At 41.8% G+C, this 17,048-nt stretch overlaps 1 protein-coding gene across 6 annotated transcripts in view; it reads right to left on the bottom strand.

The window, feature by feature from the left end:
- Positions 1-17,048, bottom strand: part of Mtmr7 (myotubularin related protein 7) — a 124,734-nt gene that overhangs the window by 50,401 nt on the left and 57,285 nt on the right. For 5 of the 6 annotated variants that reach the window (XM_042262875.2, XM_076553494.1, XM_076553493.1 and 2 more), the window contains 3 exons: positions 14,009-14,131; positions 12,021-12,183; positions 2,702-2,859 (listed from right to left, as the gene is read on the bottom strand). In XM_042262875.2, the coding sequence (XP_042118809.2) occupies positions 2,702-2,859; positions 12,021-12,183; positions 14,009-14,104 (417 nt within the window). In that variant the 5' untranslated portion in view covers positions 14,105-14,131. Of the gene's footprint in view, positions 1-2,701; positions 2,860-7,277; positions 7,542-12,020; positions 12,184-14,008; positions 14,132-17,048 lie in introns of those variants that run through there. The other variant, XM_076553495.1, reaches the window with a different exon arrangement.

Here is a 17,048-nt window from a genome sequence, read left to right as displayed (position 1 = left end):
ATCTCTTTAAATATTTAGGCCCTACAATGTATTTCAAGGAATTTATGATGAATAATGGTATAAGCAATGTAAAGCTATTTATAAGTAAAATACAGTATGGTAAGATTTATCTGTAGGGAACTGAAGTAAACAAATCTGATTAAATATATGGTTTAGATCATATTTTAAATTATACTACAAGAAAGACTGAGCAACTTTTTCCCCATTTCCAGGGACTGAACTTGGGCCCTCTGCATGCTGGTCAAGTACTCTACCACAGAGCTATTTTCCCAGTTTGACTAAAATTTTAACCTTGTAATATTTAATACTAAATAAAGGTAATTTCAGGGATGCATATGAAATAAAGGACGTGCTTAGAGAGTTAGACCGCCACAAGCAAGTGTGGCAGGTATCCTCCCTGACATAGCATTGCTAACAGAGGTGGGAGTAACAGCTTACCTGCCCCAAGACCACACAAGCAGAAGAGAGCAGAACTCATCAGACATCATCCCCATCACTGGTGAGTGTCTCCCGCTCCACCCACTTGAAAGGACTTGTGCCAAGGATAAGATACTCGTAAAGGGGAAAGGACATATTTTTCTCAATCATAAGGTCAAATTCATATGAAGTGGATTAAGATGAAATGATTTTCTTAATGGATGGCTAGTCAGAACTTACTATGTAAGACAAGTTTTGTTCTATTTCTAAACTGGCAATAAATAAAGATATTTCTGTGATGTTTCCCAAGTCAGAAAATCCCCAGGGTTTTCACCTTTTCTGTCACAAGCCTCTGTACATGGCTGGCTTTGTTTTTGCTGTGTGTCATTCTGGAAAAGAACTGCTGTGTGACATGTGGTTTTTAGCCTATGTAATGCAGGACATCAGTTACTATGAATGAGTTGTATTTGTGATGCCAGTTCTTAAGAGGAAAGCCATCAAAAGTAAAAGGGCCATATTTTCAAGAAAATATTATTCACTGGTTGTAGCTCACATTATTTTCTTCCTTGATCAAGAACAGTCATACAACTGTTTTAAAAATAAAGACATCCGACTTCCTTTACTGAAGTTGGACTTCCCTTCATTTTCATCTTAAGGCTAAAACATTTGTGTAAAAGTTGACTTTAGCAATGGACAATCTGGTCTAATTACATTAACCTGATACCTCACAAAGATTAAGTAAGGTATCAATTATTGGATTTAAGCATAATTACAAAGAAGATTCAGTATCAGGAATAACCATCTGCATCGCAAATAATCTGTATCTCCAAGATATGCTGGAGAATAGTGAAGAACTACCCAATTTTAGTATAAGGTTTAGTCTCAAACTATAACAATCATAATCAATAAAAATGTTAATTGTAGATCTTACACAGTGTCAAATCTGGACAAAGATTAGTGATATACAAAAGCACAAATCATGGCTAAAATCAGTGATTTTAGCTGGGGTATAGCTCAGATGTTTTGAGTTCAATCTCCAGCACTCTATAAATCAGGCATGGAAGCACATACATGTATCAGGCATAGAAACACTTTACATGTAGAGGCAGAGATCAGGAGTTGAAGGCCATCCTTGGCTAGATGGTGAGTTTGAGTTCAGCCTGGACTACCTGAGACTGTCAAACAAACAACAACAACATAAATCAAAAGTTCCGAAGATCAGGAAACATGTTGGGATGTGTCTTTAACAGCTACATGAATGACAACAATCACCTAAAGCAAAACAGTACCTCTAAATAGACAACGAGACGATCTTCTAGAATAAAGGAGCAAGAATGCAATAGGCAATTCAAAGAGTCGCTACGGATGGCCGATAAACACAGGCACTATTTATCTATCCAAGTATGTAACTACGGGAAAGAGGAGGAAAGTTAAGACCGAAGAGTGGGCGTGGGGTGTATCTCAATGGTACGGCATTTGCCAGACATGCTCAGAACCCTGGGCTGGAGCCTCAGCAAACAATACCCACAAATACACAACAGTTAAACCAAAGCTATTATCACTCACGGTCGCTCTCCCTTTCTCCCTCTGCCCCCCTCCCCACCTCTATCTCCCCTCTCTTGCTAACTCCCTGGAGCACTAGGAATTAATCCTGAAGCTAATACTGATATGTGAGCTCATCCCTGGAGGGAACAAGGGATTCACTTGGCGCTCCTTCCCTTTCTCCACACTCCTTCCTCTGAGTATAGGCACATTTTTTTTTTTTTCCACATCTCTCTAGGGAGCCTCTTGGTGACCTTATGTACCAATTGAGAATCCAGGGAGCACATCGAGAGGCTGGTGCCAAACTGCCATCAGAGTCCCTCTGATTTCCCCACTCATCGTCCCCTGTGCTATAAAAAGATGTGATGGGAGAATGAGGTCCCAGCCAGCTCTCCCATCAACTGGCTGGCCCCAGAGTCTCAACTGGGCCCCCCTGAGTTTCCACATGCTCACCCCGTAACGGGAGAAGTATGCAGAGATGATCTCGAGGGACTAATTCTAGGTGCGTTTGGAAAAGAAAGCCAGAATGGGTCAGGGATACAGCTCAGTGGCAGGTCACTGGTATAGCATGTGTAAAACTCTGGGTTCAATCCCCAGTGGTGGAGAGGGCAGGGAACCAGCAAAAAAGACAGAGACTTGGGGACCCTCAGACCTCATCTGTAAAGAGCCGCGGAGATCACAGTGATCCCACGCTAACCGCCGCGGTGACGTCACGCAGGTGAAGTGTTTGGGCTCCACTCACTCTGTGGTCTCTGTTCACATCGCTGAGCTGCCAGTAGGTATCAGGGAGGCCCATCCTCTTGTATTCTTCGCTGAGATCAATCAGCAGCCAGCCCTGTTCCCTTTCTTCCTTATCCAGCTTGGGATTGAAGGAAAAGCAGTATAACTCCTCGTATTTCACTGCAAGAAAAAGAGAGTAAAGCCGAATCAAGCTAAGTCAAAGCCAGAAACTGCCCCCAAAACATTCTGTCCCAGCTGGAGTTCACCATCCCAGCCTCCCACCCCTGGCAAGGGGACAAGGGCACCCTGCTGCTATGGACAGGGTCACACAAACCCCTCCCAGCAATGACAAGACCTTGGGACATCTGGATCTGACTCTGCAAGAGCCTACTTCCCTGCAGAAAGCAGGGCCTTCCCTCGCCGCCGTGGGCAGATTCGCTTTAACTGCTTCAAAAGTGAATATATTTTCCAAAACACAGAAAATATGGAGCGTGAAGGCAATTAGGAATGTAGGGATTCATCAAACATCTATTGTGTTTGGATCTGGAATGGGTTCTAAGAGGGACACAGTTTGATGCTCACAATATTAAGAAAGCAGAAACAAAATAGTTACAAAAGCTATGGATTATGTTACGTGTTTCCGTTAAAAAATGTGTATTTTAACAACTACACATAATATAATCATGCTGCTCTTAAGATCTTTATAGGAGTCATTAATAAAATCAGTTCATAATACACAGCAGCCTGTCCAAACTGAGGGATGCATCATGGACGCCCTCCTTCAACTTTGCCAGGACATTTTTATCCCTCAAGCTTGTGAGGTCAAGCCCAAGAGCGGCACTGCTTCCCTTTGCCCAATAAAATCTAGCAATGTGAGCTTTTTTGCTCTGGTCTTGCCATATAAGGGAATTACACAGTCCATCATATAAGCCATATTGCCATTACAAAAGTTCCTGTTGCCACATTAAAAAAATAAAAGGAAACGGTGAAATTAATCTAGTAACATTTCAATCCAGTATAGCTAATATAGTTACCTTAACATGTATATAGTACAAATCTCAGTAAAAACACATTTTGTTCTGTTTGGGGACTCCAGGTAGAGTCTGTATTCCTACAGCTTGGTTCAGGGACAGCCACACTTGAAAGTGCAGGGTGGCAACTGTGGCCTGTGGCTTCCATATTGGAAGTTCAAAACTAAAGAATTCCTTGTTTTATTCTAGAGTCTGTTCTATGAAACCCATCAATCCAGCTGGTAGGCATTGATGCTGACCCTCACTTAAAGATGGGAAAAGGGAGGCAAAGGAGGCTGAGGAACAGCACTCATCCAAGGTCACTGGTAAAGGGGGAGTCCAGACAGTGAGACAGGCTGGCCACGGTCCCGTCTCAGTTCTTCCTCATCCCCTCCTCCATCCTCGTAAACTTCCTTTCTCTCTCCGATGTGCGCCTATGTCCTCACAGCTTTCCCAGGTCCTCCCATGTCGTGCTCAGCTTGCTGACAGCACTCTGTGCAGGCAATTTAATGTTCTTATGTGTGACCGAAGGTCCTATGAAGGACCTGGCCACCAACAAGAGGCCAAGCAAAACTCAGCCTTGCTGTTGTTTTGACTGCTGTTAAGATGACTCACCCACATGAAAAGAAGAAAGACGAGGGTCATATTTTGAAGAAAGATAAGGCATTTTCAAGGAGTACATCTTTTTCATTAGACAAGTAAGAGACATAACCAGACCAATTACGCTCCACTTCAGTCTCTCTTGACATCACCGGTCTAAACCTTAAAGCACAACACTGGCTGTGCATCAGATAGGAAAGGTGTACAGGCACACCCACACAGACCAGACACGATCAGTAAAAACAGTTTCTGTCATATGAGCTAATGGGGAACAGCAGAGAAGACTGAGATCCTGTTCTGGAAAGAGCTGGTTCAACACTGACCCATCTTTTCCGTGACTGAGTACCATGACTCAGACTTCTGCTACCATAATGCTAACTGCAAAAGCAATTTGTTGGAAGATACCAAAAGGATCTCTTGAGAGAACTTCAGCTCCCTGGGGTTAACAAGGGAAGTTAAGCTTCCTTTTGTTAAATGTTTACAAGTGGGTTTAAAGGTAAGAAGAGAGAAACATCCCGTGACCGACGGTTCTCTGTATGGGGGCCGATACCAAACGGGCAAAGTGCACAAAACCAAGAACTTCGAACAGGAAGATTCTGGAGTCAGAAGACATCAAACTAGGTTTACACTGAAATTATGTTTTATTTTGGACATTTTTATAGAAAGGGATGATAAACAAATACTCAGGCCCAATTTTAAGTAAAATTCCCTATGAGGGCAAGGAAACCTCCATTTTATTTTTGTTGTTGTTGGCCAAACCTGGATCTTGCTAATGTACTGTGGACAAGCCTCTTACTCAGAAGCCATCCTACACTGTACACTGGGGACTGTGTAATCTGAGAAATTAAAAAGTACCCTAGCACAGATGTAAATCTTATAGACTAGATCCCATTTCATAATTGTTCTGTTTCTCGCATCCCCAATGTTCATAACAAAATATGGCAAAATTTTAACAGTTATCAGGGAAGTAAGATCAAAAAAGATTTTGGACTAAAGAAATGTTTAGGGGTATTCTTTTTTTTTTTTTTTTTCCGAGACAGGGTTTCTTTGTGTAGCTTTGCGCCTTTTCCTGGAACTCACTTGGTAGACCAGGCTGGCCTCGAACTCACAGAGATCCGCCTGCCTCTGCCTCCCGAGTGCTGGGATTAAAGGCGTGCGCCACCACCGCCCGGCTCGTTTAGGGGTATTCTGTTTGCAGATATTTTTTTAAATTTCTATATTTAGAAATTCTAGGTATATATTATTTATGAGGTTCAATGTGATATTGAGATTATCAGTATCATCATAACCAACATCATCATTATCGTGTGTGTGTGTGTGTGTGTGTGTGTGTGTGTGTGTGTGTGTGTGTGTGTATACAGGTGTATGTGTCCCATGGCACAGGTGTGGTGGTCGGAGAACAACTTTCAGGAGTTGGTTCTCTTCTTCCACAAATGGGATCTGGGGATTAAACTCAGGTTGGTCATCAAGCTTGCACTGTGAACAATTTTAACTGCTAAGTCACCTTGCAAATCCTGTTAAGATTTTTGAAGTACAATATGGAAGGATTAAATCAAACTAATGAACTTCAAGTAATAAACAGGTTTGTGATGAGAACATCTGGAATCTAGTCTCTTAGCAGTGCAGAAACGTATGATACTCGTTAATAGCTAGGCTTGTCATGCTGTGTAACAGATCAACAAACAAACAAGTCTGGCTTATTCTTCCTAACTGGGGCTTTTGGACTTCTCCATTCACTCCCACTCCTGAATGTCCATCATTCTTTTTCCATTTCGGTGAGTCCAACTGTTTTAGACTCCAAACCTAAACTTAAATGTGCTGTATATGTCTTCCTTCATCTGGCTTATTTTATTTAGCACATGGTTCTCTATTTACATCCATACTTCCACAAGTATGATAGGATTTTTGCCTTCTCAAAGGCTCATTAGTAATCCACTGTTATTGCAGGGACTGGAGTGAGGAGTGTCTCTATAGGCCCATGTACTTAAATATTTGGTCTTCTCTTGTGCTGTTTGAGTTTATGGGATCATGGGATGTGGAGCTTTGCTGGAGGAAGCACATCACAGGGGAGGGCCTTGAGAGTTGTACAGACTCAATCCACTTCTAATTTGTTCTCTCTGCTTCCTCAGCTTGTGTTCTAGACCCCAACCCTTTGCAAGTGTAAACCTGGAGCTGGAGAATTTCTCTCCAGCTCCCGCCAAGTCCCACCAGTCCCGGAGCCCGCTTATAAAATAAACACACAGACTATTATATTATTTAAACTGCTTGGCCATTAGCTCAGGTCTATCATTGTCTAGGACAAGGAAGATGTAAGGTACCCATAAGCCACAAGCCACAAGCAAAATATAGATTAATAGAAATGGGCTAAATATAAGAGTAAGAGCTAGTCAATCTCTCCCTTCCCTTCCTGTTCCCTCAATTCTCCTCTCTGTTAGTCCCGCCTATACTTCCTGTCTGGCTATTGGCCAATCAGTGTTTATTTATACAGAGCGATATCCACAACATAAACCCAAATGAACTCTTCTTATCAGAGCAATAGAAAAGTAATGATGCACATGTATACTGAACACTTTTCTCTCCATTCCTCAGGTGATAGACACACAGGTTGATAACTGTGCGAGTGTGGATACTGCTAAAATGAACGTGGAAGGAGACACCTCTCCAATGCAACAATTTCAAGTCTGTTGGGTGGATCAGGTGGTAGGTAGCTCTATGTTTAATTTTTTGAGGAGGGTTCACACTATTTTTGATAATGGCTATACTCATTTATATTCCCACAGTACACAAGAGTTCTCTTTTCTTTATATCCTTTCTGATCTCAAAGAGTCTTTTTTTCTTTTTCATGTTAGCCCGTCTCATAGAGGAGAGGCAGTATCTCAATGTGGTTTTTGCTCTTATCTCCCTAAAGATGAGTGACGTCAGGTTCCTCACCTCTTACCCACTCAGATCTTTTTAGGAGTGTCTAGTTAGGTCCCTTGTAATTCTTACTTGGCGTATGTGTTTTCTTCACCCACAGTTTAAGTTCCTTATACAGTTTGGGTATCAATCCTTTACCCCATGTATGTCTTACAGACACATGTGTTACAGCTGTCTCTCAGCCCATGACCTCTCCCTTTGTGGTACAGCTTTTCATCGTACGGAAATCTTGAACCCTGAACACAGAGAAAATTATTTGCCTGGGAAAGCAAGGCCATATCTCTCAGGTGACACATCCTTCTTAACACAGACATGATAGACATCCCAAGTCTGTGCCATCACATCCATTAAAACACCTTCCACTGCAGGGACAGGCGGGGAGGGCCTCATTCTTGGCTGTCCTCATTAGGAGGGCACACTGGACCTCTTCCTCTGAAAAGCGAAAGCAAACCAAAACAACAACAATGGACAACAACAACAACAACAAACCAAGCTCCTGAACTATAGCAGTAATCTCAAGTGCACCTTTAATTTTAAAAGTTGCTTTTTAAAATCACAGAAAGTTACAAAGAAACTGTATTACTACATCATTGCATACTACCTACTGAGACAATATAATTAGCTTAACAAAGGCAGACTTGAATGTTTCTCTACCCAGAAAAGCAAACTGATAATTCCTAAAATATTACATAAAATTAATTAAGCATGAGTATTTCTGGGAAGCCAGACTGGTATTTCAGTCAAAAGCATAATGAAAACCGAGCAGAGAGACACGCACTTTCACTGTTTTAGACTACTGCTCACTGTGTCTCCTCAGCCCTGGGAACCAAGAGTCACCCCACTCCAGGCTCAACTTTCTCTCCCCACCCGTTTTTCTGTCAGGGAGTCGATTCCCTGCTTCCTCCAGGAAACACAACTTCACCAAGTGTAAACTCTCAACTGGGAACCTGTCATTCACCCTTTGCTCCTTCTCTACATGTAAAAGGTGGCACCTGGCTGGTGTGGAGAGAGATGTGGGTTAAAAGGGGCACGTAAGGGAAGAAGGAAAGTAACTTGTTTTGCAGTTATCAGCAGAAAAAGTTACTAGAGGAGGGTATTTAGAAAAAAATATAAAGAGATGTTACCTCCTTATAGAATAACTTGTAAAAATAGAGGGTAACTTAATGTTAAAAGTACTTTTAAAATTAAAGGAAAAACAAAAGGGAAGAGAAGGCCACAAGCTACCACCAGGATGCAGAACTATGCAGTTTTTAGGACCAGACATTAAGCATTGAAAGCCTTAGACATTCCACTGAATTAAGCCACCTCAAAATAAATGTCATGGGAGGCCCATCAGAGAACAGTAAGAAGGTAACACAGCCTCTTACTAGATTTTGCACCCCTAAGATAAAATAGTAAGGATGCCTCATCTTCACTGTGTATTTTAAACATGTCAAAGTTTCAATTCTACATTAAGGCTGTGGAAGCTAATGCCATGGAAGAGGACTACCAGACTCAGAGGACTATCTTCAATAAAAAGAAGTTATCAGGGTGGGGAAATGGAAGAGTCAGTAAAGGAGCTGCTTTGTAAACGTGAGGACCCGAGATTAATCCATCGTACTGACATTGCAAACGTCCAGGCATGGTGGCTCACATTGGTAATCTCATCGCTGCGGAAGAAGAGACAGGGCAGACTTCTGGGGCTCATCTGCCTGTCAGCCTAGCCTACTTGTTGTGATCCAGGCCAGTGCGAGACTCTTTCAAAACACAAGGTAGCTTCTGGGGAGATGTCCCAACGGTTAAGACCAGCTGCCCTTCCGGAGAACCCAGGTTCCAATGTCAGCACCTCATGCAGCTCCTAATTCCAGTCCCGGGTGATCTGATGCCCTCTTCTGGCCTCCTCGGGCACCGCATACATATGGTGCAGACATGAATACATGCAAATACTCATACACATAAAATGATAAAATACAAATTAAAATAAAAACAATAATAAAAACAAGGCAGGACAGCTCTTGATAAACAATACTTGGAGTTGTCCTCCAGCCTCCTCACACATGAACACATGTGTGCAGAGAAACACACACCTATACACACCTACACACACACACACACACATACACACGTGCAAAGGAACACACGACTATACACACCTACACAGACAAAAATAAACTGCCACTGAAAATCTGTCCGAGTATCAATGAATTAGACAACATAAAAGATTCGAATTAAATAAATGAGAAAAACTCAACCCTGAGATTTCTGAAAACCACAGTAAACATATAGAGCTATGGATGTAGCTCAGAGGCACAGTAATCGCTTTGCATGTGTAAGGCCCTAGGTCCGATTCCCACCACCAAAAGAGGGGGAAGATATACAGAAGAATTGGGAATTAAGATGAACTTTTTAAAAAGGCTATAATTTGGTAAAAAATAAACATAAGAACTTATTTAAGTATCGAAGGATACACAAACACTGAAGAAGGCAAGACAACTGATACACAAATAAACAGGAGGAGCAAATTAGAAGGGGGACTGAGCATGCCCATGGGAAAGCAGAGCCCTCTGAGAAACAGGCTTCTTTTAATCAGAGAGTTTCACGTCCTGATTAGTGTGTCAGACCCACTGGATTAATGTGCTTTCTCATTTGGGCCCAACCCTTCTTTAAACTAAATTATCTTACACTGGTATCTTTTAGTATCCGTGACCAACTGCTTAACCGTCTTTGTTTATATGAAATGAAAACCAGTTAAATCTCTTCCAATTTTTTTAGTAGTCTTTGAAAATACCTCCTTCGTGAATTAAATAAACTTCCAAACATTTTTCTACAAAAAAAAAAAAGAAAAGAAAAGAAAAAAAGAAAGTCTTCTGTAGCACTCTGCAATTAGCCATATCCACAAGAGATGAAATACGTGATCCATGCTGATGACCAGAATAACCACTGAGCTGATGCGGGACCACGCACTGTGCCCTTCACCACCTAACTCTCTCCTTCCCCCTTCTCTCTTTCCTCCCCCATTCTCTCCCTCCTCCTTACTGACATGCCTGTAGGAGAAATAATGATATATTTTGTCAGCTGTGTCCAGATGATCTGTGAGGAGCCATGTCTGCCCCCAGTAGAGAGCTGCTGCTTTGTGTATGAACCCCTCTACCCGTCTCATCTTCCTGACTCGAGTCCTGTCTCTGAGACGACATCCAGTAACAGCACTGCATTCAGCAGCAGGCTCTGGAACTGCCTGGGCTCCGTCCCATCTTCCCACACTTATTAAAACACTGTGTGTTACATAACCTGACATTTCTAATGCCAGTGTTTCAAAACGCTAGAGACATTTTAAATCCAATCAGGTGATAGTTTTAATTCAATTAATAGCCAGGTCTTTGGCTCCATCTAACATCTAATGACAAAAATGCCACCTTTGAAGAAAAAGCATGTGTGTTTAGAAGCAGAGGGACCCTCACAGTAAGTCCCAGCACTTCCTGCTCCCATTACGTCGGTTCCCATACTTAGAGCGGCCTTCCAGCTCTACTTAGCCCTTCCCAGTTCTCTAGCTACTCCTAAGTCCCATTAATCCGGTCAGAGCACATTTATTACCCGGCACATCCACTAATCAGTGACTCAGAAATTGCTGGCACAAACTCCTCTTGCAAGCTCTGCTGCATGCGGCCTAGCCTACATCTTCCCAGAACCGCTTTTCCAATTATAGAGCCCCTCCAGAAAGTTCAACTGATTCTCTGGCTTACTCTGCAGTTATTCTTAATGCTGCCTTGAAAGAAGAAAGCAGAGTCAAAATGACCAGATTGTGACAACTCCCAGGTACCCCTTCCACGAAGTAGCACTGGCTCTCAGCTATCTACAAATGAGGGAAGTCAGAACCCAGCGCGATGCCTTTCTCACCCTGAACTTCTCATCCTGAACCAAAAGGCATTTGGTAAAGGAACTGTGGGCACTTATCCTATTTCCCCGTTGACGCCTTCCGCGTGGCACTGAAGTTCCGCCCAGGTGGCATCTTTTTACAAGAAACCTGGAAGCATATTTCCTTTACGCAGGCTCACACAAACCTTGCAGAGAGTCAAGCACGCTTTTCTAGAGGTATACCGTAGGCTCTCCATCTAGAGACCCAGTGCTATATGAGCTAGAAGAAGACAGTTACACAGACTGCCCCTTTTCCATCTCCAGACACCCTTCCCACTGCATGTGCGGGAGTGTTCTCTTGGGGACACCAAAAGGTACTCCACCCACAGTCACTGATGCTAACGAAAGCCTAGGTAGTTGTTACTAATCTTCAGACCAAACATATATCCTCTCAAAACTCTGAACAAAAACAGCCAACACAGTAGCTCGCACTTGTAATTCCAACCCTGAGGAAGCTGGGGCAAGGAGAACTCCAAATTTTAGGACAGTCAAGGCCACACAGTGAGACCCTGTCTCAAAGAAACAAAAGGAAAATAAACAAGAAACGAGAACACTCTGGGTGGGGAGGAACGCACCACAAGTTTTAGGTAACAATGTTTTCCACTCAACACTTTCTGAGTTCTGTCCTAGGCCTCATACCAAGAGACTCAATCACCAAAGTTGTGTAGTATTTTTAAAGTGACTTCAGACTGAAAGAAAAACACATTATAACCACAATCTAGAAAACGAGAATATGAAGGTTATCAAAAGAGGCTTATCTCGTAAATAACTCAGGAGAGGCCTCAAAAGACAAGGTGATCATTAGGGCCATGATAACAGGCAAGTTCTCAAACACTGCTATTACTGAGCACAATACAAATTCTTCACCGTGATTTGCGCCCTTCTTCAGAAGTCACCTGTCAGATGCCGAGTTCCTTTGCCTACCTGGCCGTGCAAGGCGTATCAGGGAGATGTACACGTCATGGCAGTCTCTCTCCTGCGGTATGACAAGCTGGACAATCTGGAAGTTCTTGCAGCGAATAAGCAAAGGACAGCCAGTGGCCGTCGTTGCCTGCTTCTCAATGGTGGAGATCTGACTGTGAAGAATCTAGACCAGAAGTTAATATGAGCATGGTAAGCATGAGTGAGAAAACAAAATGACAAGGACAAACGGGTCCCTGAGCCACACAGACGAGAAACACTCCTCAAAACCTGCCTCGCTCCACACCTGCACCCTGCTTACAAGAACCCAAGAGACTCCACGTAAGAACCAGCTGTGGAAATCTTTCAGCTTTCGCTTTCAATTCCAAGCTGCCGATATCCACACTTCTTATTACTTTGAAGAGTAATCTTCAGCATTAAAATCTGCACAGCTCCAGGTAGGGAACATTTTGGTAGTCGAAAGCTGAATGCATTTAACAGCTAAAATTACATAAGGTCATGGGAAGTTAGTAAGCGAAACTTTGGCAATCCACAAAAGTGAGGGATGGCTCCACTGGGAAGTGCCACCATGCTCCTTAATTCCACCCGGGATGCTCAGCTTCAGTGGCCACTTGTTCTCTGAGCTGTGGGTGGTCAGGCAGTCTGCAAAAGAAAACACTTTGCTTTCTCGTTGTTTCTCATTTTCAGTGGGCAGATCATAGTAGAGTGTGCTATTCTAATATATGTACACAATGTGGGATGAGTAAATCAAGAAAACTAATATACATCTATCAACTTCCTGAACTATGATTTTTGTGGTAATACATTTAAAATTTACTCAAGAGATTTTGAAATATATAATACACTGTGATTTACTACAAACCCTGGCATACAATGCAATCAACCTCAAAACCCCGTCCTCCTATCTACCTGAAACTTTGTATCCTTTGGTCAGTAACTCCCCATTGCTTCCTTCTTTACCTCATCTACAGCCTCTGCAACCATCATTCCATTAAGAAAACAAACTGGTAAGAAAATAAACCATTCTGGACTGGGACTCCCTGGCTTTTGAGGAGATCTATGATCTGTCCTTAAGGGCAGGTCTCCATGAAGCTCCTGTCCACTGTGTGGTACCGGCTACCTTCTGCTAACTGTAGCCGTGTCCATGGAGTATGGGAATGGAATCTACAAGTCAAGATTTTGGCTGTGGGCGATAAAGTCATGTTTTTACTGCTATATAATGTCAGAAATGTCTAATGCTTTGATGATCAAGCACAAATATACCTGATGATGGGACTAGTCTCCAGCTTTCCTTTTCTTTTTGAAATTATCAGAAAAGTAAAGTCAATATAATAAAACAATAGAACAAACAATGTATAAGCCCCTGCATGGGAGAGGGGCCCCTGGGGTCCTACCCTTATTAGAGGAACTACTGACAACTGATAGCTGTTGAGAAAGGGAGAGTCACTCTCCTCTCGGGACATGGCCCCAGTGGTTAACAATATAACCATGTGTATATGGACAGTCCTAACTGGACTGAGGCATTACTAACAACAGTAAAAAGAGGAAATGAAGTTGAGAGGGAGACAGGATGGGGGTACTAGGAGGAGTGGAGGAAGCGTATGATCAATACACATTGTGGTGAATTATGAAACTTTGAAAAATACCAATTATTTAGAAAACATCCTGCAAATATGAATTTACAAATATAAATTTCCAGTAAATCAGGCACTACAGACATGCTACAAGTGACATGACGGAGTCTCTTCTCCACGGCGATGACATGAAGTTCCTGCAGCTTCGGGCCACCGCTAGGCCTATCTTTGATGATGTCTAAATAATCAATGTTTAAAATATGTCAGTGCATCAGGTGGATATGACTATGATTTCAGAAGGACATCCTTTTTCCAACACACCCCCAAAATCATCTCCAAAATGCCCCCAAATAGTCCATGTTCCCTATCCTGAAACAAATCAAAAAACAGGTAAGGTCAAAACTATGGACAGCATACCCAGGTTTCTTTCCTTGTGTCGGGTGCATTTTCCACGAATATGACGTGAGTCGCCGTCAGATATAAAGTCCCCAGCGCTGCTTTTTTACAAGACATTCGATCTACCAAGCGGACATTTTCAACCTAGAGAAGTTTGGGGAAAAGCAAAAGATCCAATCACAAAATATTCAGCAACCTTATATTTACTCTCAAACTTACATCTGAGAATATCTCCAATATCTAAAACTTACAACTGAGAATACCTCCAATAATCAAATCAAAATATGCCCCTTAATTCAGCGGCAGACTATGATAGTGTAACTCAAATAATAAAATACCAGTTATGAAAATATGACTCCAAATGTGCCACAAAACACTAACAAGCTGTATTCTTTCCTTGAGTGCTAAATAGGCCAGCGCTTTCATTTCATTATAGTTATACAAAATTTTGAATTTAAGTCAGCACATATATGCATTAAAGCTCTGCAATTACATAATGACTGTATGAATGAGTGATGTTCTATAGAAAAGAAAACAGTATGCTTTTCCATGTGTTTGTAAAGTTGCAGACATGGCATATGGATGTTTGCTTTCACATAAGCTACTATATTAGGGAATACAAAGACACATATGGGAGAAAAACGTACCAGAGAAAGGTCCATAAATGCTAAAGATTGAGATCTGCTGTGATTTGCTGGAAAATCTTTCTAATGATTCTAATGAATGGAATTTCCTCCAACTGTTAGGTGTGTAGAAATGCTTTTTATCAAATGTGTGTGTGTGTATGTGTGTGTGTGTGTGCGCGTGTGTATTTGCAGAACAATCTCAAGGTTACTGCAGTAAGACTCTCACATGACAGAGCAGAGAAGCCTGGGTATGTACTGTGTACTGGGTATGTGAAACTGAAACACAATGACTTCTTTAGTGAAGCAGGTCTTTTTTATTTTAAGGTTTATTTTGTTTTCAGTTATGTATGGGTTTGTGCATGTAAGTGCAGGTGCCTCAGCAGGCAAGAAGAGGGCGTTGGATATCCTGGCGCTGGAGGTGGAGACGATGAGCCACGGGCTGGGTCCTTGAGAAGGACTCTTAAGTGCCATCTCCTCAGCTGTATGAAACACAACTTCTGTCACACTGAATTAAAGTCTATTATTACAGGTTGTACCTCTTCTTTGACCCAAGACTATTTTAAGGCACTTTTTTTTTTCAGTTCCCATATGGTTGCATAATTTTATTTACCAAACGTTCTATTTTGAACAAACTTTAAGAAAGATATTATAAAACATCTATGAAAGGAGAAAACTGTAGATGTAACCAACCGCCTTATTAAATAAGAAACACAGAGCCAATACAGAGATGAAAGCCAAGAGGTCAGAGCAATAGCTAAGAGCTAAAAACCTTACCCTTCACTGTCGCTGTTCTCCTACCTCCCCGAAAGAGACCTACTTCCTGTGTGTCTGTCTTTTTTATAGAGTTTCTGTTCTGCCTTCTCATTGGTTGTAAACCCAACCACATGACCTCCTAGTCACTGCCTGTCTGTATAGACCTCCAGGTCTTCTATGGTTGGTATTAAGATTAAAGGTGTGTGTCTCCAATGCTGTCTGTATCCCTGAACACACAGAGATCCACCTAGCTCTACCTACCAAGTGCTGGGATTAAAGGCATGCACCACCACTGCCCAGCTTTCACTATGGCTTGCTAATAGCTCTGAACCCCTGGGCAACTTTATTTATTAACATACAAATCACATTTTAGTACAAATAAAATATCATCATATAAAAAGATATATTATTTTTATAGCATTTCTTTGGGGGAAAATCATTTGGCTGTTTAAAGGTATGTAGCTAAATTAGCTAGGGTTAGTATACTAATTAACACCATGTAAAAATGAAATACAAATAATTTTTTTCTGCCCGTAGGACTAGTGAAACTGAGCTTTATTCTAATATACTGCATATAAGGTGACATAAAAGATTTATTTATTTATTATGTTTACAGTGTTCTGGCATGTATGTCTACATACCAGAAGAGGGTACCAGATCTCATCATAGATGGTTGTGAGCCTCCATGTGGTTGCTGGGAATCGAACTCGGGACCTCTGGAAGAGCAGCCAGTGCTCGTAACCTCTGAGCCATCTCTCCAGCCCCCATAAGGTAATATTTTAAGGTAGAAATATTCAGTATGGAATATTCTCCCCACAGAAATGAAAGAGACTCTACCACTTAAAGTAATTTTTAGAAAGCCCAACAGAACAACGTGAGGTGCAGAGATGTTGGCAGATGGGAAGGCTTGATGGAATCATTCCCGTGACTTTTTGTTAACTTTGGATGCTGCTGCAGGAAAATTAAATTTCAAAGTTTGGCAATCAGTCTCACAGGTCCCTGAGCTGTCAAAAGCAATTTTGAAGCTACAGAAGAAAAAAATAAATGGAGGAAAAAAATAAATGAGAGAAAAATACCCAAACGATCTGCCAGTGTGTGCAACAATACAAGAGATGGGTAATGAATTCCACTATTGGACAAAGTGTGTGAAGACAGAGCAATGTTTGGGGGCCACTTCACAGTGCATGCTAAGGTAGCTGGACAACCGTCAATGGAATAAATCCCCCAATCCTGACACCATCCTGCAGACTGACTAGTTTAATAGCCTTCCTCATTGTTCAGCTATCCCAAGTCTATTTCATCTACACAGCAGTAACACTTCTCATGGCTGAAGAGAAAACTATTCATTTCGTGGACAAAGTTATTGCACCTTTTTGGCTGGCTCTTGAGAAGACTACTTATGACACACAGGGACTCATACTCTGGAAATGGCATTAAATATATGCTAAGGAAATTACACTCGGGATTTTAGGTTGGGCATTTACAAGTTTGACATTTTTAAATGAAATCCATCTATTAATTAGTGGGATTGCATATCACTATGTTATTTATTTGGCATTGCTCTTTTCTTCCTTTGTGGGGCGTACAATTGTGATGCTTCTTATTACTGGTGTCTTAGCTTTGCTCAAACACTAAAGTTATAGACTCTGGCATTCTATGGAATGTTAAAGTCATGGACAGAA

This window comes from Peromyscus maniculatus, chromosome 17 (assembly GCF_049852395.1).
Source record: "Peromyscus maniculatus bairdii isolate BWxNUB_F1_BW_parent chromosome 17, HU_Pman_BW_mat_3.1, whole genome shotgun sequence".
Lineage (NCBI taxonomy): Eukaryota > Metazoa > Chordata > Mammalia > Rodentia > Cricetidae > Peromyscus > Peromyscus maniculatus.
The sequence above is the reverse complement of the archived record's forward strand: the minus strand, read 5'-3'. Positions and strand labels throughout refer to the sequence as shown.